Source organism: Fusarium mangiferae (genome assembly GCF_900044065.1).
Source record: "Fusarium mangiferae strain MRC7560 genome assembly, contig: FMAN_scaffold015, whole genome shotgun sequence".
NCBI classification, from domain to species: domain Eukaryota; kingdom Fungi; phylum Ascomycota; class Sordariomycetes; order Hypocreales; family Nectriaceae; genus Fusarium; species Fusarium mangiferae.
The window spans coordinates 452,927-479,043 of NW_024573935.1; the positions used below are offsets into that span (position 1 = coordinate 452,927).

Consider the following 26,117-nt stretch of genomic DNA (forward strand, 5'->3'; position numbering starts at 1 on the left):
GCGGAAAGATTCTCTCCATCTGATAACTTATGTATGAAGATGAGTATCGAGATTCGGATCTTTGGTTGGATCTAGGTACCGAACTCGCGGTTTGACATGTGTCTGAAATGAGGTGATATAGCGTTCATCGCATACAACATCTCACCAACTAACAAAGTAAATCCTCCATGACTCCGAGAGAGTCACCTAGCTCTCTTCTAAAAATGTTTCATGGCGTCTTATTTCATCGTGTCAATGGCTAAGAAGCAGAGTCACTAAGTGAACAGTGCCGCTCTTTGGGATGAAAAATAGCGAGCGGCATATACAGGAAGGCTGAAGCACAGTCAAAAGCCCGGACGGAAACCAGCTTCACAGACGAGGCCTAAGCCCTCTCTACGACAAGGATCCCCGCGAGGTCGAGATAAGGACCTGGGGGGCTTGCGGGAGGCTCTCCCGATAAACCCAGAATAGATGATGCCGCGGCAGAGAAGGTTTATGGCGACGTGTCAATTCTTGATTACAGTGCATGCCGAAATGTCACAGAATGTGTTTACATGAGTTTGTGGCTTGACGTCCGAGAACATGGGCGAGTTAGAGGTAGGCAAAAATAGATTGTCAGCTTTTGGCGTTGTTTCCTTGAGCTCAATGGCAGGGTAAGAAGAGGCTTGAGAGGGTTATCCCTGACAGGGGTTCTCTGGACAATAGGCTGTATGTATGTAAGTTGGATGTCGAGTGAAACTCTTTGGGGATGCTGGAGATAGGGGACCTGCATAACCTCCACGTGGAGTGCGGACCAAGAAGGGGAATGACTGCGATGCTGTGATAAGAACTGGTGGACTTGGCTGTCCTCCAGTCGAGGTGATTGCTCGACACGGACACGGCGGAAAGCAGCCAACGGACGGACAAACTCGATCCCTCTGTAAGTTAAGGTTGTGCCTCCAGGTCTAGACAAAGATCTACAGGACGGATGGACCATGTGGGAGAGCGTTACAGAAGGTTTCACCTCTTTCACTCCACTTCCTTCACTCGAGTTTGATGTTGATGTTGATCGTGAGCGTGACTGATTCATCATCATTCAGCATCATCGACGAAGGCTTTCGTGAGGCTATGCTCCACGGTTGGATCTTGCTCCATAAGTCATGACGTTCCATCGTGGCGTGGTATCAGAGTGGTCTGGACTCTAGTGGTTGCGGGGATATGAGCTGAACAAGTCTTCAGGCCCTAGGGTACATGATAAATGAGTTACATGATGCCTTGGTTAGCGATGCACCAGCACGGGCAAATCGGAAGACTTGGGTGAATGGCAAGGGTTCCCGATAGAGGATAGGATGCCTCACAAACGACAGGAACAGAAGGAGGAGAGAGGCCTGTCGCGTTCTGCAGGAGGCATGTCACAACATTGATTGAATTGTTGGTGGGCGATTCATCAATGCAATGCAGCAGAGCACATCATCTCTCTGTTACCCCAGCCTTTTTGCCCTTAAACCTACAAGGGTACACCATCACGAGGCAACCGTGACCGTGAGAGCAAGCAAAAAGCACAAGCAAGCAAGGGCCAATCCAATGGCTATGGCTCAGGATCTACAGTGCTGATCATGGTGCCCGAAACGCATCGGTTGCATGAGTGAGCTACCCAAAGAGTACTATATCCGTCCCTCCATCAAGCAACGCATTGTAATTTCAACCCACTGATGCTCTGGCAAGTCAGCCACCACTCGTGTCGCGTTGGGTCAGAAAAAGGTCCAGAAATTTTCGAGAAGAAAAAGCAAACGCCACAGGGAAGCGGTCAGAACGTGAGATGAAACAAAGCAAAGCAAAGCAAAGCAAAGCCAACAAACAAAAAACCCTAATCAGCCAGATACGGCACAACGTCTTCAGTGAAGTGACTTGTCGCTTTGAGGTTTTGGGGCCTCCTTTCTTTTTTCCTTTGAGTTGTTGTTTCACGGAAATGGCGTTGCTGTCGACTCTCGGGGGTTCTTCAATTTACCGGGAACGAGGCTGCAGCAGCACCATCGTTGGTTGTACAGAGACAATCATCGTCATTATCATGAGATGGGTTGAAAGTGAATTCAATAAGTAGTCATCTTGCCAAGGACTCTCACCGTAGCTGGGCGAGCATTGGATGTCACCACTCACCTCACACCAGCCAGCATCCACACTGATCAAATGTTTTGACCTCTTTTTTCTTCCTCTCCTCTCTCTCGCTCGTTGAGGGTTCCCTTTCCTCTTACCAAAATCCCATTTACAGGGGGGCTCGCCTCCTCCAAAGTGGCTTAGACACTGACCAGGCTCGTGTCATGACCCCCCCATGCTCAGGCCAATACGATCAAAAGGCAACCCTCCAGACTCCGCACCGTAAAGTCTCGGCAGGCCATTCAGACGCCGTCTTTCACAGCAGAAGCCAGAGATTGGCCCATCGTCATTTCCCGCTGAAACAGGGTCGTCTGCTGGCCCGCGTTATTGCTGATGCGCTTTACTATTACGGGGTCTTGGCTCTGTCTTGGTCTTGTTCTTCTCTGAAGAGTCGAGTGGAGACGGCGACTGATCCTCGGAAGCCACGTTTTATGTATCCGTATGCTCGTTACCTTAGTTAGTTAGGGGATTGGTAGCGATAGGGTTGTTCTGACTAACGAAACTAAACTAAACTTTGTGTGTGATCAAGTGCTCGAGTTGGGTTTGATTCAGTTACGTACAACTTCTGGTCATACAGTACACAGTCTGCTCAAGGTGTCAACGGTTTTGAACGGCACTTGGACTCTTGAAGGACTCGAGAAACAAACGAACCCGAAGCGAGGTCGAGCAGGGTTCATCAGGTTGTCGATGTGATTGATTGAACTCACTGACCTCAAAGCACAGGACAACAAGACAAGAAAAAGGAGCCCACCAGGAATGAAATCACCAGCCCTCCATTAATTAATACTCCGTATAAGTATGGTATGTACGGAGTATGTAAGTACCTATGTGTTCAATGTTGTATCGCGCTGAAAAGCAAATGTCATGTAATCTCTCTTGCATGCAGCTTCTTCTAGAAAGACGGCAGAACTGTTTCAGCAGGTCGTGTCATGCCCGTCTACGTAATGTAATAATATCGAACAAAAGTACGTAATTTGCTGGCGCAGGCCCTTGATATTTTTGGGTACAGCACATCGCATCGCAGCAGACACTGACTGCACTTTAAAATTCACTGCCTGCAGAGGTGAGATGAGTTTATCGGTAGCTCCAGCCGAATTTTTTTTTAATGGGATCCATCATCCATCCTTGGGTGTCGCAATTCAGTCGGACTCGACTTGGTAGTCCCGTCCGTTGCTACCCAGCCTGACCATAACAGAACAGACCTTACTATACTAGTCTAGGGCAGTGGTCACTTTAGCACACCCAAAAAGAGCGAGGACCAAGTTGATCGGGCTATTGAGGATTTAGTAAGGCACGCCTGAATGGCTTAAAAGCCACTGTTGGGAGTATAGTTGAGTGCAGAGCCTACAGCGTCGAGTAGGTATCATGTCAAAGGAGCATTTCTGGGTCCCTGTTGATCACATCTCATGTGAAACTCCCAAAAAGTACATCATCGACAGGCACGTCACTTGATTCTCCGTCTCCTGCAAAAAACAGAGTTTCTCTGAGCGAATGACGTTCCTGAAACGGCCTTGGTGATGAGCAGGGGGCCCCCTGGCTGACGGAGTCACTAGCCCTCAGACTAGCCAGGACATGGATAAGTCGAGCGTGGGTCGACAGTGAGCGATCACTCCGGCAAGCCCGTTGTAATGTCTCACCCAAGTCCAGGGATTCGAAGAAAGCTTCTAGAAGGACTTTCCCTCTTCTGTCCTGTCTCTGCCTCTGCCTCTGCCTCTCTCTAGTCTCTAGTCTCTCTCTCCCCTGCCCTACTACTGCTACTGCCTACCTACACTTCATCCATCTGCTCTACTCTCCCTCTTCTGACTGACATTGACTGACACTGACTGACTTGACCCTCTCTATTGCCTGGCCTACCCATACTTTTATGTCTGCCTCCCCCATCTTCAAACAAGGACCCTTGCGTGTCTCGTCGTGTCTCGTCTATTCTTCACGCTTACATTAATTGATCTGCTCTGCTCTTCTCTGCTTTAATCACATACATACATACCCACAGACTTGCAACTATCGCATCACATTCCACAGCGTTCCCAGTTTACGACTCAACGACTAAACTACCAAACACCAATCGTCGCGGGCTGTCGATTTCCCCTCGTTTCGCACTCACTCACTCACACGACTCGACTCGATTCGGACCGTGTTTGCTGATCTATCATCGCCGGACGTTAACTCAACTTATCGACGCTCCTTGGTATCACCAGGCCTTCACGACGTCTTACAGACTCGACTGTCGACTCGACTTCGCCGACTCCAACTTGATGATAGTCACATCATCGGCGACTGTTTCCTATTGCTGACATCGACCTCGACACAAGCCGCTGCGCTTCTGTTCGAGCCACTGTTGATAAGTCACTCAAGCGCTGAGTGCGCGTTATCGCACCGTCGACCGAGTCTCGAGCACTCTTCAATCACAACATGAACATGTTTCCCTTTCCAGTTCAAGAGGACCAAGTGAGGCCTCTGTCCGAAGAGGACCAGCAGATCCTCTTGGGGCTTACCCGTCGCTACGGCGTCTCAAGTCTCGTATGCGCTCTTAGCGGTCTGGGTGCTGGATGTGAGTGATTTCCGCCACACACACAATTCAATGTAAGCCCTGCTAACAATTAACAGCCCGAGCCTCTACGTTCTCAGCATCAACACTCCTCAGCAACACCAGCGCTCCCTCACTCGCATGGAGCAGTTCTGAGGCTTCTCATGCACGATCCGATGCGGCCTCGATTCGAACCCAATCAACATGGCAGGATAACGCAGGCGACGTCCCCTCGATTCACGACGGTGAGATCGGTAAAGTTGCCGATCGCACATGGCTCGACTCGCCCAATCTCATGCAGTCACCCATCCCTTCATGCGATGTCACCTCTCACCCGTCGCCCCGGCATGTCACACCAACCTCAAAGAAATACCAGTGCCCCATGTGCTTCCTCGACAACAACCCCGTTGGTTTCGGCAGGAAAAGTGATTTCAAGAAGCATCTTTACAATTTCCATGGTGCTGATGTGACTTGGCTTTGCAAGACCAAGGGCTGCCATCTCTCTTTCGCTACTGAGCGAGCCTACAGCACTCACGCCAAGGAAACACACCGCATGGACGCCCTCCCTAACAGCACTGCGAAGACAGAGCTGTGCCCCCAGGTCGTCTTTGGTTGTGGGTTCGCCAGCTGCAAGGACCGTGTCTTTGAGGCTTCTTCCAACGACCAGGCTTCTGCCAGCCGCGACAAGTACTTTGAGCACATCGCTAAGCACTTTGAGGATGGCTTTGATGTGAACAACTGGGAGTACAAGGTTCAAGTCCACAATCTCATGCGTCAGTCCAAGGTCAAGTCTGTTTTCAAGACTTGCATCTGGCCCAAGGAGAAGAGAATGCAACTCACATGGCGCCCTCGCTCCTCCGGTGATCTCAAGCGTATGCTTGAGGCCCGTCATCTTGGTGAGGATATCTCAACACTTGTGCGTCTTGCATTCATCCTGGGCACATCGCCTTTCACCAACCCTACTACACCACCACCAAGCGAGATTGACCTGCAGTTCTCTCTGCCCTTCCGATCTCAATGCTTGATGGACACTGTTGGCCACGCTGATGGTGCTCAATCCTCGACGGCCGAGACCAGTGAGACCAATACACCGATGGTCACTGTGACGAAGCAGGCTCCTCAAACACCGGAGGCACCTTCGTTCCCTGCCCGACGCATCAAGCAGGAGACTCGACCCACGACACCAATGGACGGTCTTCCTGAGCCTATGGTTCACGATGATCTCACTGCTGGCCCTCATCCTGGAACACCGTTCCCCATTCCTAACGAGCATGTCTGGCCAGTGGACGCACCCAAGTTTGCTCCTGACCAGATGAACACCTTTGCTGATGCTTCCATGACTTACATCCTGCCTGGTCAAGAGCTTCCTCAGCAGCAATGGGACATGACTGGCATGCAACAGCACTTCCCTCAACAAGACACTGTCATGTCCAACGTCTACATGCCTCCTCAACAACCTGTAGCTGCTCGTCCTGCTACACCTATTCCTTCCAAGCGACCTGGGTCTTGGGGCAAGCGATTAAGCCTTGAGAACCTGCGTCCCAAGAAGAAGACAAGCGTGTATGGAAGCCCTGCTTCCGAGCACGAGGCTGTCCCTCCTGTGCCAGCCATGTATGCCGACATGATTCCCACGTCTATGCCAGCGGGCTACGAACTGCCAATGCGAATGGGCCATCCTCAACAAGGGTACACATCGAACCCTGGCTTCATGCCCCAGGCTCAGCAGCAACAGTTCGGCTCACCCACGACATTTTACTTGGATGACGGGGACATGAGACTATAAGGCGTTTTTTAATCTCGGAACGGAAAAGCATTCTTTGAGCATTATGATTTCATTTATTCTCTTTTTCTCAAACTCTGCATTACCATATATCTGTACTAATAATCACCCCTGAAGAGGAGGACGAGGAACATAACGACAGGATACCCATCCTCCACTATCTGACGAACTTTCTCTTGTTACACATTTCCTTTTTGTCTGCCCTGGATATACCAGGGCAACCACATACCTATTTCCTTTTTTCGTCTTTTCTTGAGTGTCATTGTTAGTCATTTGTTTGCTTTGAGATACCACGGTGTTGAAGAAGGATGGAATGAGATGAGACGGGAAACCAAAGTCATGGAACGCTGCATAGGGCACAGAATTGTTTGACTGCAGCATGTTTTTGTTTTCTCTCTGTTGAATGTTGCATCTTTCGGGCGGTTTTATGCGTGGATTACTATACCGGGATAGGCAGATACCCTTGTGTGAGGCCAGCAAGCAATTGAGGATATTTGCTCTGGCGGGATACATATGAATAGATAGGGAAGGAAGCATGTCAGCGAGATATATGAATTAATAGAATCTTGAAGATTATCTTTTGTGCCCTTTGCCCAAGTGAAGCCTCTGTATTGACCGACCGGACAACCAAACAATATCCCGCTATCTTGCGTGAATGGCAATGCTTTTCCTTTGCTGTAGCTCATGTGTTGTGTTGGTTTGATCTTGCAGCCATGCCTCGTTGAATCTGCTACTGTCCAGGACACACGTGTCCTGGGGTAACTGAATCGAGAATTGCGATCGACAGCAACCCGGTTCGATGTGGCATTCTCAACATGACAGACCTTTATACATCGAGATGTGGTGAGATCTAATCGGCTGAAACACCACTGGATGCCGCTTCCTACAACGAAGCACCATCGACTTGGGAAGCAGATCTCGGTCGTATCTCTGTCCAAGATACGTATGGCTTGGGATATTCCGCGTGAAGGGGCGAATGGAACGTCCACTACAAGCCGAAGCTTGATGAACTCGAGCTTGGTGATAGCCCCTGCATGTTATCTATTCCCCTGTGGTGATCATCCCCTCGAAGCTACTGACTGCATGATGCTCCTCTACGAGCGGCAAGAAAACTTAGGATCTCTATCCTAAAGGCTGAAAAGCTTAGGTAAGTTTAGTTGAACTTAGGTGAGTTATGTCCATAATGCTAGCTTGATATCAGAAGTTCTATCCTCCCATGAATCTCACGAAGTTCTCGTGAAGATGATGGAGAGCCAAAGCTGCACCGATAAGGAAAATGATACACCCAGAGGAAGGAATTGAGGTTCCAAAATCCACGAGTATCTTACGCATAAAGTCTGTTTTAGAAATGATGATGTACTGGCTGAGTGACAGTTGCCAGGGTCAAGGTATTAGCGAGGCGGGAGCACCATGGAAACAACTGAGCAATTGACAGTCAAGTCACAGATTAATGACAACGAAGAGAAGCCACAGATGATTTCGTCACTAAAAAGTATGTCTTTTCTGGAGGGTTTGTGAGGTGGCAGGTTTACGGTTTTGGCTGTGAGTCACAGCAGCCACGAGACATGGCTCAGCAGAGGACAGCATTTGTGACCATGAACTCTGTGGATGAATCGTAAGCTGCATTCATGGAGAAATAATGAAAGGGTGAAAATGCAGTACATTATTCTGTGGGAGATGTCGTTTTTGGACTCGCTGGTTGGGCATCACAATCCTTGAAGTCCAACCGGTGTTGGTTGGAGTGAGAAAGGAAGCCTCCAGCGATACCAGAGGTCACAATATGAGAAAATGGTAGTCCATAGATTGGTGAAAAGGTCTGAGAACATACAGGGTCCAGGTAGAACGAAAGTGTGGTCATAGTTGAATGGTAATGGGAGTCTGCCATGAAGCATTTATCGTGAGAAGAGCTAAAGTTATGTAAAAGGAGGCTTGAGGCTTTAAGCAAAATTTAAAGACGAAGCTCCATGTCAAATGGGATCATGTTGGGGAATTGGTGACCGAGTTACACCGTCGTCGTCGTTGAGGGATGTTGTGGATAGGAACACAAAGGCAAGTGATCATCCATGCAATGTAGATCACGATGCAGACAGGCAGAACGCTGTACAGTTTTCTAGAAACATGACATATGGGAAGATAGCCCAATAAACGATAAAGTCTGCCACAAAGACGTGTTGTGTTTGTTCGTGGGGCTGGACTGAGGTGGATGTAGTGCCTACATATATTGATTCAAAACAAAGCCTTTTACCAATAAAGCTTAAGCAAAGCAGCTTGGCGCAGTGGAAGCGCGGTATGTTTCTGCTCCACAATATAACTTAACGACAGAATACTAACATATCCCAGCCGGGCTCATAACCCGGAGGTCACTGGATCGAAACCAGTAGCTGCTATGAAGCTATTCTATTTTTGCAAGTTCTTTGTTCTGAGATTTGAATGGTGGTTGACGCCAAAAACCAGAGCCAGACTGTGATATCACCGGTTGGCGCCTTATATTTTTTTTGAGGCCTGAGCCGAGCATAAGCGGAACTCCCAAGCTCTACAATTATGGCTCCTGACACCGCTGGTTCCACGATGTGAGTTTCTGATCTCAAATCGATCTTGTGTGCCGGGTTCGGCACGGCATAAAAGCGAAGTGGATCCCCGGCGCCGGAACGGACAGCCGGTTCGGCATTCTACTGTAGAGGAGCCTTGAATGTGTCTGCGATAACTTGTAAATGCAGCATGAGCTTGATAATATTCCAGGTAATTTCTCCCCTTGATTAAGTGATATAAATTACAGACTGATAAATTCCCAGGCATTTACTAAAAGTGTCTCGGAACTTCAATTAACAACCCCACAGAAGTATGTTGACAAAGAGAAAACTGGTACTTATTAATGCGCCAACTGCCCCATCTGTTATCGCCAGCGGCTGAGAATGTTAGATAAACCCTCCATTAATACCACTATGTTCCCTGACTTATCATCTAGAGTCTCTTCCACCTCAGAGTGTTGGACATTCACGCTGTCACGTGGCCCGAAACAATAAGTGGACCCAGCGGCCAGCGTTGCCCCACCCACTCTATATTTTCTCCAAACGCGATACCCTTGTAACTCCATCAAAACGCATCGGATTGACATGAAAAATATCGCAATCGATTCTCCTTGATGAGAAGAACAAGTAAAAAATATCAGAAAAATCTAAAAAATCTCCCGATATGGGACTCGAACCCATAACTTTCAGATCTCAGTTACCTAAAAGTCTGACACGCTAACCAATTGCGTCAATCGGGATGCTGATTTGTTGAGCAGAGGTACCATAATTCTGAATCTATTCGCAACTGCGGCACGTGCGTAGAGCATTGCAGCTTCCTCTCCTCGTTACTTCAAGCTGTCGACAGATAACCTTGAGCTCCTAGCTCTCAGATCAAAAGTCTCACACTAACCAATTTTCTTGACTGTAATGCTTAATTCATTGGAACAAACATTTGAGTAGTAGCCATCAGGCTCATGAAACACCGCCTTGTATTCAGCCTAGCTATCACTGCCTCTATCCTGACCACAAGGACCGCAAAATGTAACACAGTCGTTATGGACCAGTAACCATGGGCAAGCCATGATGCACACTACGTTGCTGCGCATGTGCCACGCGACAACTACTTACTACGCAGCTTGCGATGAGAACCGCTGATGCTGGTGTGAAATTAGCAGCAGTCACCCACGAAAGGTGAGGGTCATGCAAATAGTTCCCTGCGATTACAAACTCGTTTATTTGTTGCTACAGTACTCGTTAACGTGCTCCGTGTCGGATTGGTTGATCTCCCTGTACCGAAGCATCGCATCAAAGGGGGTGGTTCAGTTTATGTTCAATTGGCCAGCAAAGATCTAAAGTGAGAATTTTATGACACTCCGTAATGCATTCAATACGCGTCAGTAGTCGCGAAGGACAGCTATTCAAGAAGAAAACTGTTATCCCCATGGGCGTGCTTATATGTCCATCGGCTAGATCCAGCCTAGTTGACGTTGGAAGCTTGACCACAGACTCTACCCGCCCTGGGCCTCCACTCCCTCGAATGCGGGCATGAGATTGGGAAACACGTTTTTGCCAAATGGCTGGAACTGTGCAAATATAACACATATGTTCAAGTTGCACATCACTGGATTATCGAATCTAGATTACACGCCTGATAGATGAATGGCAGATAAATGTAAATGCATGCATGTTGTGATCCTCTGTCTCTCTCTTTGGGCTGATGATGACCTTTGCTACTTTACTACGAGGAGCCAAATGTAATAACCAGTAAGAAGCAGAGGGAGCTGTTCTAGAGGAATAGATCTCCCGCCTGTCTACATTAAGTTAAATACAGGAGGCATAAGAAAGGCATGTAGCACAGTCCTCAATGTCACCGTCCTGTAGGAGTCACTCTACGTTAAATGGGCTGGACGTACTCAACTTAAAAGCAAATCAGAATAGATAAACACCTGATAATGATTGAAATAAGCTAGAAAGTTAAGCAAGTTAAGCGGTAATGACAGTAAAGAATTAAAGAGCTTCAGCTTTAGCTTCATAGCAAAGTCCCACGGTGATGTCCTTCAGCGTCTTGCAAGCAGAAAATAGCAATAATGAACGACAGCATTGAGAGAAAAGTAACGCAGCCGTGCTCACAGCCGTTGATTCTCCCAACCACAGAAATCAAGAGCGATAATTGCAGATAAAAACAAAAGCCCGTGGCCAAGTCCGACACTGTCGGCTTCTTCAAAGCGTAGCCAGCAGCCACAGCCAACTCTGTTCGTCAGTCAGCCCTGCGGATCTCCATGCTCCATACCTTCGATATCAGGATCGAAGGGTGCCTCCTCCAGTGGACCGATCATTGAACCCACGTCTCGGGAAAGGTTTACTGCGATACCAAGTTCCTCCAGGCTCTGGCCATGAACAAATAGATCCATGACGTCTTGTCCTGCTCTAGACCAAGTACAAGGACGGTTCAAAGGTCTACAACACTGGCATGAGTTGTCAGTAGGATCATACTTGCAGGCAGTGGTCTATGTAGTATGTTAGTTTACCAAGTCATGAGCAGCTGGTAATTGAAACTCACAGTCCGTTGTGAAAGGCACATGTCGCACGACTTGCGGTTGTTGGTGAAAAATCCCGGTGGAGGCTTTGCCCCAATGACAGTGTCGGGGAATGACTGGCGAGGAAACAACTGGTTGAGTCTCTGGGTATTCAGGGCCATGGTGTTGTCAGCTGGCCAAGGAAGTACTTTGCGCTGGACTGTCTCCACTACTCTCTTCTGCCCAAGATGGTCATATCGCAGGAACTGGATCTCTGTTGGAGAGAGAGAGTGAATCCAGGCTGGAGCTCCCGTGTAGCTGATTTTCTCAACATCACAGAGTACCATAAGACCCAAGCGGTAGATGCGCAATACATCATTTGTCTTGCTGAGAGCCTGCCAGAGTCGAGATCTTTCGATGTAGTACTCCTTCCATTTCGTTTTGCCAGCAGGAAGCCACTGGATCTTGATAGCGAGGGATCTGAGCTTCTCAAGCTCTGGATTTCTTCCTATCTGTGGTGGGAAACGGACGTAACGGAAAGGGTGAGTGAGATATTCATCACCTCTCTTGCGGATCTCGACCTCAAGATGAACTGACTGGCCGCCGTCCACTAGACCAGCATCGTGGGCAACTTCCAGAGGGATCTGTAGGCGTTCAGTTCCGTACCAGCATACATTGACTTCGCCCGCATTCTTCCAGAGAGTTCGGCGTGTGCGGTACTTGTAAAGATCCAATTCCGGTTCGTGCCACGCAACCCACGGAAGGTCGAACTTAGGGTGTTTGAGAACTGGAGTGTTCCAATTTAGGCCATAAGTGGGAGCGATGTTCCAGCCCGTCTCAGTAGAAACTTGTCGCATTAAGCGAGAGAAGACCAAGCACCCTTCGTGATCGATAGTATAGGCTCCGAGGAGCTCAGGGTCGCGGGGTTGGAACAAAGCTGCATACCAGCTTCGAAAAAGGCAGACCATAGAGAATTCTGCAATGTCGAGGAAACCAGGTGGTACACTGGTTGCCGTTTGCAATAAGAGAGGTATCATTACCATCTTATTGGCCTTTCTGGCGAGGTTGTATTGCACGGAGTTCTTGGTTGTGGCATTTCTGGTATGCGCGTCCTTGCGCTTCTGAAACTGGACAGTCTGGCCGATATAAATGGCTATGATATAGGTGGTATTTCCAGATTGACGGCCACCAAAGTCCTCGTAGATGATGATATAAACCCCGGCCTGCTTGGGATAGGTGCTTGAGACCGGTGGTAGAGTCTTCAGTTCTTCGATGGAAAAGTTGCCTTTGTCCATGATTTCACGGGCCTTTTTGGTGATACCTGGGTGACAATACAGTCAGTCTCTGGCTGAGGGAGAGGGAGGAGGGAAGAGATCAGACTTACAATTGTAGACGACATCACCGTATTGACTTGCGTTTCTGTGGAAGAAAATCGACTGACTCTGTTCATTCATGCCGGAAATCACTTCCTTGATGAGAGGCTGCTCGCTCTGAATATTGTTCCAAAGTGTTCGAAGTGTTTTCAGCAGAACGCTCGCGTCAGACTTGGTCTGAGTGCCCTGGGGTGCGGTAGATCTGAAGTTACGGACTTCTGCAGGCAATTCGATGGGTAGTTCTTCAACTTTTATCGCGCCCTTCTTCAAGATGTTAAGAGGTACCCAGCCTGATCATTAGCAGAAGATCTAAAGGTAGGAATGGCGGAGTTACCTCTGAGGTGCGTATCTCCAGTAGGTAGATGGATGTAGCCATATCCCTGGTTGATGTTGAAAGCCCAGACATTGTCGCCTTTCTGGACCTTCAAAGCTGGAGTGAGTCCACGAGGAAGCCTCGCCTTGAGGGCACGAGGATCCCAGTCTTGGGTTACCTCACAGGCGTAGACGTCTCTGGGAGGGGCGGAGCTTGAGCCCTGCGAAGCCATGCCGATAGGGTCGCTGGGCTGTAGAGTAGCAAAAGATTGAGCGATGAAAGGGCGATCAACGAAGTCCAATTGAAAGACGGCTGACCACAGGCGAGAAGATGTTGATGGATGATGAGAGAGGAAGAGGTGGAGGAGATGAGGAAGGGAAGGTTGGAATTCGGAACCTGATGAGCGGCAGGTGCTTGCTGCATTTTTGACCTAAGAGTCACTGAGGAAGGTATCATCGTGAGTGAATCATTACGGTACCTAGGTATATGGTAACTAACGGGTTCTTTCCATTGGGTATAAATCATCGTGACTCAAGCGCCTCTAAGTGATTACCACTACATACTTTAAGATAGCACATATTCCCAAGCATTGGTAATGATCATTACTGGTTGGCCACAATTGAATACCTGTGAGCTTCTGACAAAAGTCACGCAAGCGTCTTGAACTGAATACAAACTACCTGTAGCTTTTAGAATTTGGGGATTTAAATCTGAACACATGTATTTGTTCTATCTGTTCCGAAACACATCTGGCAACAGCAGGGCGGATAATATAACTATTCAGACATGTCTAGCCATCACAACGACCTTATTAAAAGAAAACCGGATTTCCCAACAAGACTGGCGCCAGATGCAAGAAAAAAGGACTAAGATTGAAGCTTCCTGCAGGTTCGTGAAGTCGTACTCGCCATAACTTAAGTAGGAACCGAGCAAAGTTTGACCTTCCCTTATCCATAGTTCCCATATAACTTTGGGTTCTTTAGTATTGGGAACCTTCTAGCTATTGCGAGGGCCGATTATTGATTACCTTAGTACCCAAGTTAAAAGTCGGCAATTATGCCGATAGGTAGGCGCATGCCTGGTGGTTCTGCATATACATACATATGTGTGCCACGGCGAATAAGGCCGGCAATGAGGACCCATGCAAACCAGATTGCTGCACGTTACTGTAGTGAAGTGATGATGTTTAATGCGACGACATTTTCGCCAAGCACATGGAATATACATGATGCTGTAAAAACTGATCCACGTTGGGATTTGGGTCTCTTTCTCCTTTCATTATGGGATCCATCGTGCTGTGTGTCGTGAGGCTATCGTTGGAAGGCTGTCGACACTGATTACTCTAGGCCAGATGAAGAATTGATTACATTACAGATACTTGTCAATAAGAATTCTGAGCGAGGATGCTCGTTGGTGCAGAAAAATAGGATGTATGGCAACATCAAAATGACAAGAGTGCCCCCGGGTAAGGAAAAACAATGGGGTGGCTTACAACCGAAAATCACCGATCCCCACCAAGGGCTTTCGGCGGGTTTTGTTATCCTCTAGAGCGAACAAAAAGCGAACTTGCCCTCACTCGGCTCGGATTCAACGTATCTACCATCGCTGGTCTTGTATCCGCATATGCTTCACCTCACGCTGACCAATTGCGTTACCGGGGGTTTGGCTGATCAGTAAACTTTTGGTCCAGGCAGCTTCATACCCCACTAATGTATTCGGCAGCGGTCATCAGTAGTCGAAACAGAGACAAAAGGCATTGCCCCTTTGCACTCTTCCAATTAGAGATCTGGCTTCGGCCTCAGACCTTCTGTACTGCTCATGTGCTTGCATTTGTCTCACTGAAGCCACTGCTTTTTCAGGGTACCTTGGACATCATGGTAGCATCGTCTTGGTGGTTTAGAAGCATGTTGGATAAAGGCCAACTCCAATGAGATAACGCTGTACACCCTTGCGCCATCGACAAGGGCTTGCAGGATCGGACTAAACAAAAGGTCTTTGGATTCCTCCTCGGACTACGTGGCCCTCTTACTACTGATCATTCTTCGAACTTTCTCCTGTTGTCGCAGGTTGAGAACTCTAGTAATGTCGGGCTATCAGCTTCAGTCACCTTGCCGCGTGGAGGATGGTCTACAAATTGCGCAGAGTCAGGTTTCAGCCTTCTTTGAAGAAGCATGGTGGAGATTATCATGGACTGACAGAACTCGTGAATCATTGATCCAGAGTATTGCAGATCGAAGTCCCAAGAACTTGCTCACCAAACGAGAAGTTCGGAGGCATCAAAAGATAGTTCACCTCGAAACTGGAGACATTGTCGGATATGCACGGTGGATCCTCCCCGAGTCTCACAAAGACGCTTGGCTTGAAGCGCAAACGCCGGACGTGAGCGATGAACAGAAGGAAGCTTTTGCAAAGCGTCATGCCGAAACCGACTGGAACCCACGCGAGGATAACGATAAGTTGGATGATCATATCGACGGTTGGAGAGAGAAGCACAAACAGGAAATGGACATGGGTAAGAATCACCAAGAGAATGTCGCACCAACTTGGTTAAAATTAACGCCGAATAGAATTACACTACCTCTGCGTCCATCCAGATCATCAGCAAAAGGGACTAGCAAGTTTACTTGTCAACTCAGGTCTCAAAGAAGCCAAGAAGCTGGGGATCGATGTCATAATCGTGGCCATGGGCCGACGAGCTCTTGGTCTCTATTTGAAGCACGGCTTTGAACTTCTTGAGGAGAAGAGCCAGAGTATGAGTTACTTTGGGGTAGATGAGCTTTACGAGACATTTTACTTGAGAAAGAAGGCCAAGAAGTGATGGCGAGCAACTCCTGTATCATCGACCATCATCGACTACACATCAACGACTTCCCTGCTCAAAGAAGCCGAGAGACGTTCAGTGGCTGGCCCTGTCATTTGTTGGTGCAGGGGGACTAGTTGAGATCGATCTGGCTATATCAATAAACTAATGCACGTCTTTTCTTGGCACCCGCTGAAAAACGAATCTCATATAGACGTGATTTGGCACTAGTAGACCCAACTCTATGCCTCCATGCTCTTATAAGTTGGACTTAATCTTTCCAGCAAGACCCTTAACCTCGCTAGTGAATCGATACACAATATTATCAAAGCTATCCTCGGGAAAAACGTAAAGCCAGCTCAGCGCGTTGTCGTTACAAAACACGCCGTGCTCAGCATCTCCTGGTATCCAAACAAGGTTGTTCTTGGAAACTGGGTATCTTTGCCCTTCAACTTCGACTTCTCCAGACCCAGATAGAATGTAGTAAAGTTCTGCTTGCTTGTGGCGGTGTAGTGCTAGAGTTCCTTGAGGGGGACATGTAGCAATGCCTGCAGTAAGTGAGGCCGTTTTTGTTCCTGGAGAAGACAACAGAGTGTGCCAGGTTGCGTCTCCTCGACCCTTCTCAGCGAATGAAGAGGGAGTATTTTGCGACTTGGCACCAACGTCGACGATTAACGGCTTGGAGGAAGACATGCCAATGATAGCAGAAGTCAGGCTGTTGACGGAAACGGAAGAAACAGTGACTGGATGAGACGATCCAAATAGTCTTATAGGCAGAACAGCTCAAGGGTTTCGACGGGAAGTCTACTTCTTATAGCTTAATGTCTATACCAGAGCCAATAATGTATTTCAAACTTGAGACAGGGTCAACGACGCCTTACACACATCATCTGGCGCAAATAGAAAAAATACACGGCCCGATAACCATAAAGGGTAAACAAACACGACTTGTCTGCCGGAAGTCTCCAGAATTATCTGTGATAATGATAAAAGAGCCACATCATTGAGGGGCTCGCACCAATAAACATCAACTAAGTTGTTGTGACATTTGCACTAGACTCGGAACTGACCTAGGAGATCAAGTCTTGCATTAGCTAATGGTTAGGGTTGCGATATAGTTTTCTTGGCTTGATAAATGTTATCTTTGCCCGTAGACATTGCTATCATCAGATAAGTTACTGGACTCCGTGAATGGGCGAGTGGTCAATTTTGACGAAATGATACGCTCCCAGACGAGGCTTGGAACTATCAGATAGTGGCGTATGTGATCGAGGCGTAAAGTAAAATGAATGAGCCAATGATTCAGAGGCATAGTGTTTGTAAACTAGAAACCTGGGTAGTTGCATGTCGCTGAGGTCTGTCTCACGCGTTGCACGCGGCCTTGAAGCTAGTTACAGTATTCTCGAGATGCAGCAACTTCAGGTATCTGTCTTGGCAAAAAGATATATTTCTCAAAGACGAGATGTCCTGACTCACAAGTATGAAGGGGGGAAAACTAGACAAGAGGTCCTCTTGAGCTTTGATTATCATGAAACCCTATGCAGTAGATTCTGGTGAAGCTAACAAAACCACCAGACCAAATCCTTCAGTGCTGGACCAAGAGCGAAAGAGAGAAGTCTCCTTTCGAGGGGATTGTTCTGGCTTTTCGTTCCTACAATAAGTCAATTCAAGTCGTCTACTACAGGAATGGCTTGCGTAGGGTTGAATCTCATGGCAAAGGACATCACTATGACTTGGATATCTGAAAAACGAGGAATCCAACTACCACTTTTCATACATCTCAAGTGAAATTAGATCCTGAAGAGAGTGACTTAACACGATAATATTGTTCTTTTACGAGTATCAGTCACCTGAGGCTCTACGGACTGTCGTCTTGTCCTAGCCAACCAACTCGGTGATATTGATCAGAAGAGATCTGCCTTGGAGAGCAACAAAACTTCAGATGCTGGATATACGGATCAGAGTAACTAGGTAGCCGAAGAAACACTTGGTCTTTTCATAACCTTACGATTTTGTCGCTCAGAATCGGGGTCTCAAATCTTACTTCCCTGACTACAAAGGATCTCTTTTAACATCCTACAAGTTACATGCTAAGTTTTCAAGCACGGGGAGGGCAAGAAAACGCAGTAGGGATGATGATAAAGTGGGATCGACGATATCTGCTTGTGAGCCTCACTCAAGATCAAGAGGCTGGAGTTTGTGGGGAAGCTGTAAAATATGGGCCTCGCCATCGCCGAAAACAGGACCAAGAGATGTCGGGCGTCTTCACATGGCAGCGGCCAAGATCCGAAATGAAACCGTCATCAGGGACAATTCACGGCGTTGATAATATTATAATCGACTGAGCCTGGTTCTCAAGAGCCCTAGCGTGACAGATAAGCCAGACATTGTAAATACTATTTTACTCAAGCAAGTACAATGCTGGGAATCCCTTCATGCTAGAAACAAGAGGCAAAAATCGGGGAGCAAAATGGTCCCGAATGCACAGATTCATATCAAGCTAGGGTGGAAAGGGTAGTGGAGGATTAAGGGAGCTGCAGGACCAAGTTCCCCCGCTTAGTCTACCTCTTCCCCGACGTCAGAGCACTAATGTCACATACGCCTTGCAGGGTCTGAGGATGAGATGGAGATAATGGTAAGCAGATTGTTCCCGTTGCAATGAGTCAATGTCCTCCAACGTCGGCAAATGTCATGGTCTGAGAAACGGTAGGTACAACGCCAGAACAACTGCCAGAGTACAAAACTGAGTCGATTTTGCGTTCCCTTGGTCCAGCTAACGCTGCTAGAGGCCCTGCTAGGCCGTTCTCGCAGCCAATCCAGCCAATCTGAGGGTCTGAGTAGGTGGCGATATCGGCCATTCATCTAGACCGTGATTGGCTTAGCAGGCCACCATCAGGTCTGGACAACTGCGGTGCCCCTGTAACCGTAATCCCACCTCGATTGGGCCGGGGGAGTTTCGGGGTGACAAAATATACCTGACGCGGGAGTTCTACACTGTAGTGCAAACTCACGTCTCTACGTCCTCGACCTTTTTGACACCACCAAGGGGAGTCACCTACCCTCAACCCCACACTTGACCTTGGCCCCACCCCGGCCACCGGCCCTCCGATGGACAATTGCTGAGGTGCTCGCTGTGATATTTTCCCCCGGGCTCGCCCTCGTTTCTCTGGCCTTTTTTAGCGGGCGAAACTCAAAACACTTTTTTCTCTTCTCGCCTCCAAACACTCTCGCGATCAGTTTTCTCCCCTGTCCCTCCCCTCCAGGTTTTCAATTGATCATCGACCCTTGATCTCCAAACCTCTTGCGCTTCTCGAGCCTCGTGGCTCCTCTCTAATTGCTCTTCCTCTCACCGAGCTCTTCACCTCCACAATGCTCCGAACTCGCCAGGCCGCAAAGGCCATCCGGGCCGTCGCCAATGCCCGATCCTTCACCACCACATCAGCCGTTGCTTCCGTTCAGACTTCAAAGAAGGTCGCCAGTACCAGGAATCAATCCACTGCTGCTGCGTAAGTTGAAGCTTTTGTTCTGGTGGCGGTTGTGCGTTGCCCCGCGTCTGGTACCTGACATGGGGGCAAAACTCTCACGCGCACTTTACAAAAAGTAATTGGAGACAGCAAATGCTAATATATACAATCGAAGGCCTGCACGCGATATCCCCAGCCCAGGATTCAACGTCGAGAAGAACCAGAGCAATGTCCAGCCTCTGGTCAACCCCCGGAAAAATGACATGGATGAGTCGTATGCAACCCTTCCAAACTCAATGTGATGACATATTCTGACAAACGATTGGCAGTTTCATTGGAAAGACTGGTGGTGAAATCTTCCACGAGATGATGCTCCGACATGGCGTGAAACACATCTGTACGTCCGCCGTCCCACATGCCGCAATCAATGCTGATTCAATATAGTTGGATACCCTGGCGGTGCCATTCTCCCCGTTTTCGATGCCATCTACAACTCAAAGCACTTCGACTTTATCCTCCCTCGCCACGAGCAAGGTGCTGGCCACATGGCTGAGGGTTATGCCCGAGCTTCTGGCAAGCCCGGTGTTGTTCTCGTCACATCTGGTCCCGGTGCTACAAATGTCATTACACCTATGCAGGACGCCCTTTCTGACGGTACCCCCATGGTTGTCTTCACCGGTCAGGTCGTGACAACTGCCATTGGTAGTGATGCTTTCCAAGAGGCCGACGTTGTCGGTATCTCTCGTGCATGCACCAAGTGGAACGTCATGGTCAAGAACGTTGCCGAACTTCCTCGACGCATCAACGAAGCTTTCGAGATCGCCACCAGCGGTCGCCCCGGTCCCGTCCTCGTCGACCTTCCCAAGGATGTTACTGCCGGTATCCTACGGAGAGCTATTCCTACCGAGACTGCTCTGCCTTCTCTGCCTAGTGCCGCTTCCCGCGCTGCTATGGACGTGACCAAGAAGCAGCTCGAGGGTGCCCTCCAGCGCGTCGGCAACCTCGTCAACAAGGCTAAGAAGCCCATCATCTATGCTGGTCAGGGTATCATCCTTTCCGAGGGTGGTCCCGAGATCCTCAAGGAGCTCGCTGACAAGTCCTCCATCCCCGTTACCACTACTCTTCAGGGTCTAGGTGCCTACGACGAACTCGACGAGAAGTCCCTGCACATGCTTGGTATGCACGGCTCTGCTTATGCCAACATGGCCATGCAAGAGGCCGATCTTATCATCGCTCTCGGTGCCCGATTCGACGACCGTGTCACTCTGAGCATTGCCAAGTTCGCTCCCGGTGCCAAGGCCGCTGCTGCTGAGGGCCGTGGTGGTATTGTCCACTTTGAGATCATGCCCAAGAACATCAACAAGGTTGTTCAAGCAACCGAGGCCATCGAGGGTGATGTCGCTACCAATCTGAAGGAACTCCTGCCTCTGATTGAGTCCAAGACCATGGAGGACCGCAAGGAGTGGTTCAACAAGATCAACGAGTGGAAGAAGAAGTGGCCCCTGACCGACTACGAGCGTGCCGAGCGCTCTGGTCTCATCAAGCCCCAGACTCTGATTGAGGAGCTCAGCAACCTCGTTGCCGACCGCAAAGACAAGACCTACATCGCCACTGGTGTCGGCCAACATCAGATGTGGACTGCCCAGCACTTCCGATGGAGACACCCTAGATCCATGATCACCTCTGGTGGTCTTGGTACCATGGGTTACGGTCTACCTGCTGCCATTGGTGCCAAGGTTGCCCAGCCTGACGCTCTTGTCATTGACATCGATGGTGACGCTTCCTTCAACATGACCCTGACTGAGCTTTCCACTGCTGCTCAGTTCAACATTGGTGTCAAGGTCATTGTTCTTAACAACGAGGAGCAGGGTATGGTCACACAATGGCAGAACATCTTTTACGAGGATCGATATGCCCACACTCACCAGAGCAACCCCGACTTCATCAAGCTCGCCGAGGCCATGCGCGTCCAAAATCGACGTGTCTCTAAACCCGAGGACGTTGTCGATGCCCTGAAGTGGCTCATCAACACCGACGGCCCTGCTCTGCTGGAGGTCGTCACCGACAAGAAGGTCCCTGTCCTGCCCATGGTTCCGGTCGGTTCCGGTCTACATGAGTTCCTCGTCTTTGACGGAGGTAAGTTACCCGCTCCCACAAAATACATACAAATGCTGACCCCTGTTTTAGCCAAGGACAAGAAGAGACGTGAGCTGATGAGAGAGCGTACCTGCGGTCTGCACGGCTAAGCTTGAACCCCAGCTTAACCACGAGCCGCAACCAATCTGATACCATCTATTCCATCATGTCCTTTTTCTTAACTTTCTTGATTCCATCTACTTGCGGAGTTTTATGTTTACTGGGTTTTGCCGGCGGGCAAAAGTACCTTTTGGGGTCTACGATGATCAGCGCATGAGAGACCAACGAAAAAGCTGGAGGCTGGATTGCATTGAGTGTGGGAGGAGGGACTTGTTCGTGTGTAGGATCAAATGTGCACATGATGCGCGCGAGGACGCGTGTAAAAAATTGAGGGTGACGAGTTACGCCGAGGGCGTTTTTATATACCACCACATAATGAATGCCGTTGTGATGATACCTGAGCTACTGCACCTTGGACCATGTGTACTTTGCTGAATATGTGAGTTTCTCCCGAGGCCATCAATCGAGGCATCTTTGTCAGCTTGGACAAAGTGATTGTCGAATGTACTCGGCTCCCAGTGTGGAGGTAAATGTTGACGGATGTGGCAAAGAGCAGTATCTTCTCCTGGAGCCTTGTTGAAGAGCATAACCTTGCACTCCAATCGCACTTAAAGTACACAAGAATTGTAGTGAAATGTAGATCGAATACCCGATTATAGATGGATGGAGAAAGATGTCGCGCGCTAACACATTGTCGTGTGCTTTGCTTGTCCTCAATTGCCGAATGCAGCATTTGGAAGTGGACGGCACCGACTGCTCAACAAGGCAGCCTCATTGCGGTTATTGAGACGAACAATTAATCATCTTGTCTTCTTACGTGCGAGAATGGACAGATGGGTAAATCATACTTGCTCTGACGTTCCGAATGATGGCTGAGAACGTACAGCCGTTGATGAGTAGTACCAAGATGTTTCATAGCCGCGATATGACGGCGCCATGTCAGTTTTCGTGTACCTTCCACTGTCAATTGAGGAGGTGAATGATGTAACACCTACGAGTTAGTATGGAAAAACTTCGTTGGTGATGAACTTCGTCTGAGTTGAGCTTGTTAGGGCTGCGATTGGAGACAACGTCGAAGCTTATCGATCGAGATTGCACAACTTGGCTTCCATTTCCGAGAGTGAGCGAGTTTAAAGCAATTATACTTTACTCTTAATTCAAAAAATGTCTGTACTGCTTTAATTCACCCCAGTAGTTGCGTTGTGTTTGAGTGTTTAGTGTTTCTATAGGATAGAACTCTGTAGCAGATGCCTGATGCCCCCAACCAACCGCATCGGCTTACTTTAAAGCTTCCTGGTACAGTCACATGACAGAGTGGGCTCATCATGTAGGCTGTAGCAAGATAAACTCTGGTGAGCCAAAATTAAGAAATGTTAAGTTGTCTCTGAGAGTGGATACACTCAAATCAAGGTATAAATAAATCGGTGCCTTGCCTTTGCAGTCCTGCTCGTTCGTCTGGGGTCGTGAGTTACCCGATGATGACGGGACAATCTGAATTGTTTGTTTATCTCTCTTCCCTAAGGTCAGTATCCAGTGAGCGGAACCTCATGTCACCAGATGAGCAGCGCAGGGACCGGAGTACACTCTATCAGTCAAGTGACTGTGGGCGACATTGGAGCAATATTGCAGTGAAGCTGACAAGCACCATTCAACAAGATTATAGACCGGGAATTTGGATGGGCAGCGTAAGTCTCCTCGTTCTACAAGTCTTTAGTGAAAATACATGACCTATCAAAACTTCACGCAACAGATTCAAGAGGGATGCCAAACTGGCACGGGGGTGGGAGGGGGGTATTTAGTACACAGGCAATGATGGGCAGTCCTCAATAATGGAGTTTCACTAAACACATTTGGACATTAACTGAGCCTGGAGATGGTGGCACATATCGGGTTTAACCTTCACGATTCAAGTGGACTTCACAGTGATATCACGGGGGAAATGTCTCAGCTGGGCCAAGCCCAGTGGGCGAGCCGAGAACCCAATGCCACGAAATGAGCAGGCTATTTAGCCAGTCACTATGGTGTCAGCATATAAGCCCCCGGTAAGTTAAAAGTGAGGGGCTATGCCGACAGGGCAACCTGAATTGCTCTCGCCCTTGTATGGGTACGGTTGCAGCCATTGAATGGACTGTCCGTTGACCAAGGGCGTGTGAGACGGTGATGATCATCGACTAAAGTCAACAATCTGAGTCTCACAGGGGGATACATGAAGGGCAAATACATGAGAACGCTGGGGGTACAAGAATGTGCTGAACAATAAACGATGACGCTGGATGCAAAAACGGATACGCTGAAGAAAGGACAGTACAAGAAGGGCAGATACATGAGGGCGCTGGGGAGTACAAGACTGGGCTGAACATGAATGAATGAATGAGTGAGTGATGATGATGATGAAGAAAAGAAGAAGAGAAGACTCGGAGACTGAGGGAACCGAGTTTTATGGTCGGCCACGAAGACCTTGAGGGGGAAGGAGCGTGGGTGGGCAGGATGGTGGATGACCTGGACCAGGGAGAAGGATCGAGGCTGTCTACTTCCCGTCACGATCAAAAGGAGCCTGGCCAGTGAGGCACCAATTACTTGCAGTAGTTGAACAATGGAAGGCGAGACGAGAGGCAATTGCGAGGCCCCTGAATAGATGGACAAATTGCGGTATCACATTATAACCAAGGTAAAGCTGAACGGGCTTGGTTCAAGACATCAGTCAGCCACTCACAACGACCTGGGAGCAATGGAAGCACTACTATGAACTAAGATAGCATTGATTGTCTTGAGAAGAGATTCAGATATTGCTGCAACTAAGAGATGGTCGAAAGTAGACAGCCGACACAAGCGACTCGAGTGTCTTTGCAACACCAATTGGGAACCGAGGGGGAGGCCACTGAGACGGACCCCATGGGCTGCTCAGGGGGAAACACCATCAACACTGATACAAAGTTAGGGAGAGTTTCTCCCTGGCAGTAAGGTAGCCTGAAGAGTCTCACTTGGAGACTACCAACACATGCCCGTGGGTTCTTGTGCACAGTGTTGTCATCTCATGCCTTTCCAGGCTTGCATTGTAACCTCACACCTTGTATAAGGGCATAAAAAGACTCAGGTGACGACACAAGTAGAAGTCCATCATATACAAGGTTTGATTGCCCATAATGTGGGCTTGAACCATCTATCCCTGGGCCCTTCGTGTGGTTCGTATGCTAAACAGTAACTCGCATGTGCCAACTGAGATGACTATAGTCCCAAGAAAACCTATTGTTCAATTTGGTACGTGATATGTAAGCAGCAGATTGACTACCTACTCAAAGTAGGAGACTACCTCAAAACGCGATACTACTCAACTTCCTAGGCAGAGCTCCAAGTGCAAGATAACCTCACAGCATCATATCCACCTCACCAAGGCATCAACAGACCAGCTCCAGTCAGCAATCCGACTACCAATGCAACCCCTGAGGCAACCCCTCCGACCTTTGACAGAGTCGACGCGGCATTATCATCGTCCTTAGCCTTCCCATCCTCGTCGTCCTTGGACCCATTCTTAGCAGCCTTGACATCTTCAGCTTTGTAGATCATCTCAACCGCAGGAAACTGTCTAGCAATAACCATGGATGCAACCAAACTGGGATCACTCCACCGTTCAGTCAATGCAACCGTCTCCGTAGTATATGTTATGTCAGGGAGGAAAGAGAGAAGCCCGTCTGTATCAGAAACAGGTTCACCCTCGACAGTGTGGACAGTGACAATGCCCGCGGTCTCGGCGACTCCCTGATAACAAGCGCTGTTGTACCCAGCTGAAAGAGCGGGGGCAATAGAGGACCTGCAATATCCGTAGGGGAGAGAAGCCCAGCCGCTGTGAGCGATGGGGTTAGTATACAGTACAATAGACTGTCTGAGAGGTCGACATACCTTGGGCAGCACCACGCCAGGGTCTCGGAAGGCCCCAGGACTTTGAGCCACCATTCATCAGAGCCCATCTGCAGGGGGTGCGATGAGTTTACGCTCGTCGTGGAGGTAAATACACCACTTCTATACGCCGATCCAGTCTTATCACCGTGTGCAAGTAATCCAGCGGTAGTCCAACCTTCAGGGCAGTGGATTCAGGAGAGTGAAACGCATGAATGCCTTGTCCAGACTTTGGGTTACTGTACTCTTTGATGATGGAATCCATGGCAGCTCCAGAGGGAAGACATTTTCCATAAGGGTCAATCACACAGTCTGGAGAACCAAATCCATATACCAAGGAGCTCTCGAGGGCATAGACGAGATGATCGGTTGTTGCCCTGGTGCATTCCGGAGGAGGCGTGTAGGTCGTAGTGAGAGGACCAATATTGCTGACAGATATGCCAAAGTATTCGGTAGCAGTAGGCATGTTGGCTGAAAAATGATCTGGTAATATTTGAATAATGTGAAAGCGCTGTGAATAACGATATTCCATGTATTGGTGTTATCCTGAAGCTTATATACAGTTTGATCATGAATATATCCGGAGAACTATCAGCTGTCTCCTCTCCACGGATAAACGGGACGAGTTTCCA

The 26,117-nt window shown here is 48.7% G+C and overlaps 6 protein-coding genes and 2 non-coding genes across 8 annotated transcripts; 4 read left to right on the plus strand and 4 right to left on the minus strand.

Moving 5' to 3' along the window:
* Positions 1-4,524: 4,524 nt before the first annotated feature.
* On the plus strand, positions 4,525-6,422 carry FMAN_12732 (uncharacterized protein; the record flags this gene model as incomplete). The annotated part of the gene is made up of 2 exons (XM_041823208.1): positions 4,525-4,663; positions 4,720-6,422. The coding sequence occupies 2 exons, from the start codon at positions 4,525-4,527 to the stop codon at positions 6,420-6,422; spliced, it is 1,842 nt and encodes a 613-aa protein (XP_041688812.1).
* Positions 6,423-8,681: 2,259 nt separating this feature from the next.
* tRNA lies at positions 8,682-8,806 on the plus strand. Its single transcript has 2 exons — positions 8,682-8,717; positions 8,749-8,806. It is a non-coding gene; the product is annotated as a tRNA-Arg (tRNA).
* A 797-nt stretch (positions 8,807-9,603) lies between these two features.
* tRNA lies at positions 9,604-9,687 on the minus strand. Its single transcript is given in 2 exon segments — positions 9,604-9,639; positions 9,650-9,687. It is a non-coding gene; the product is annotated as a tRNA-Lys (tRNA).
* A 1,503-nt stretch (positions 9,688-11,190) lies between these two features.
* FMAN_12733 (uncharacterized protein) lies at positions 11,191-13,363 on the minus strand (the record flags this gene model as incomplete). Its single annotated transcript, XM_041823209.1, has 4 exons — positions 11,191-11,436; positions 11,490-12,766; positions 12,830-13,108; positions 13,153-13,363. 4 exons carry the CDS (start codon positions 13,361-13,363, stop codon positions 11,191-11,193), a joined length of 2,013 nt encoding a protein of 670 aa, XP_041688813.1.
* A 1,850-nt stretch (positions 13,364-15,213) lies between these two features.
* On the plus strand, positions 15,214-15,949 carry FMAN_12734 (uncharacterized protein; the record flags this gene model as incomplete). The annotated part of the gene is made up of 2 exons (XM_041823210.1): positions 15,214-15,643; positions 15,699-15,949. 2 exons carry the CDS (start codon positions 15,214-15,216, stop codon positions 15,947-15,949), a joined length of 681 nt encoding a protein of 226 aa, XP_041688814.1.
* Positions 15,950-16,189: 240 nt separating this feature from the next.
* On the minus strand, positions 16,190-16,624 carry FMAN_12735 (uncharacterized protein; the record flags this gene model as incomplete). Its single annotated transcript, XM_041823212.1, has 1 exon — positions 16,190-16,624. The coding sequence occupies one exon, from the start codon at positions 16,622-16,624 to the stop codon at positions 16,190-16,192; it is 435 nt and encodes a 144-aa protein (XP_041688815.1).
* A 2,676-nt stretch (positions 16,625-19,300) lies between these two features.
* FMAN_12736 (putative acetolactate synthase) lies at positions 19,301-21,641 on the plus strand (the record flags this gene model as incomplete). Its single annotated transcript, XM_041823213.1, has 5 exons — positions 19,301-19,437; positions 19,571-19,669; positions 19,725-19,792; positions 19,840-21,531; positions 21,583-21,641. The coding sequence occupies 5 exons, from the start codon at positions 19,301-19,303 to the stop codon at positions 21,639-21,641; spliced, it is 2,055 nt and encodes a 684-aa protein (XP_041688816.1).
* A 3,334-nt stretch (positions 21,642-24,975) lies between these two features.
* FMAN_12737 (uncharacterized protein) lies at positions 24,976-25,951 on the minus strand (the record flags this gene model as incomplete). The annotated part of the gene is made up of 3 exons (XM_041823214.1): positions 24,976-25,432; positions 25,489-25,556; positions 25,604-25,951. The coding sequence occupies 3 exons, from the start codon at positions 25,949-25,951 to the stop codon at positions 24,976-24,978; spliced, it is 873 nt and encodes a 290-aa protein (XP_041688817.1).
* Positions 25,952-26,117: the final 166 nt, after the last annotated feature.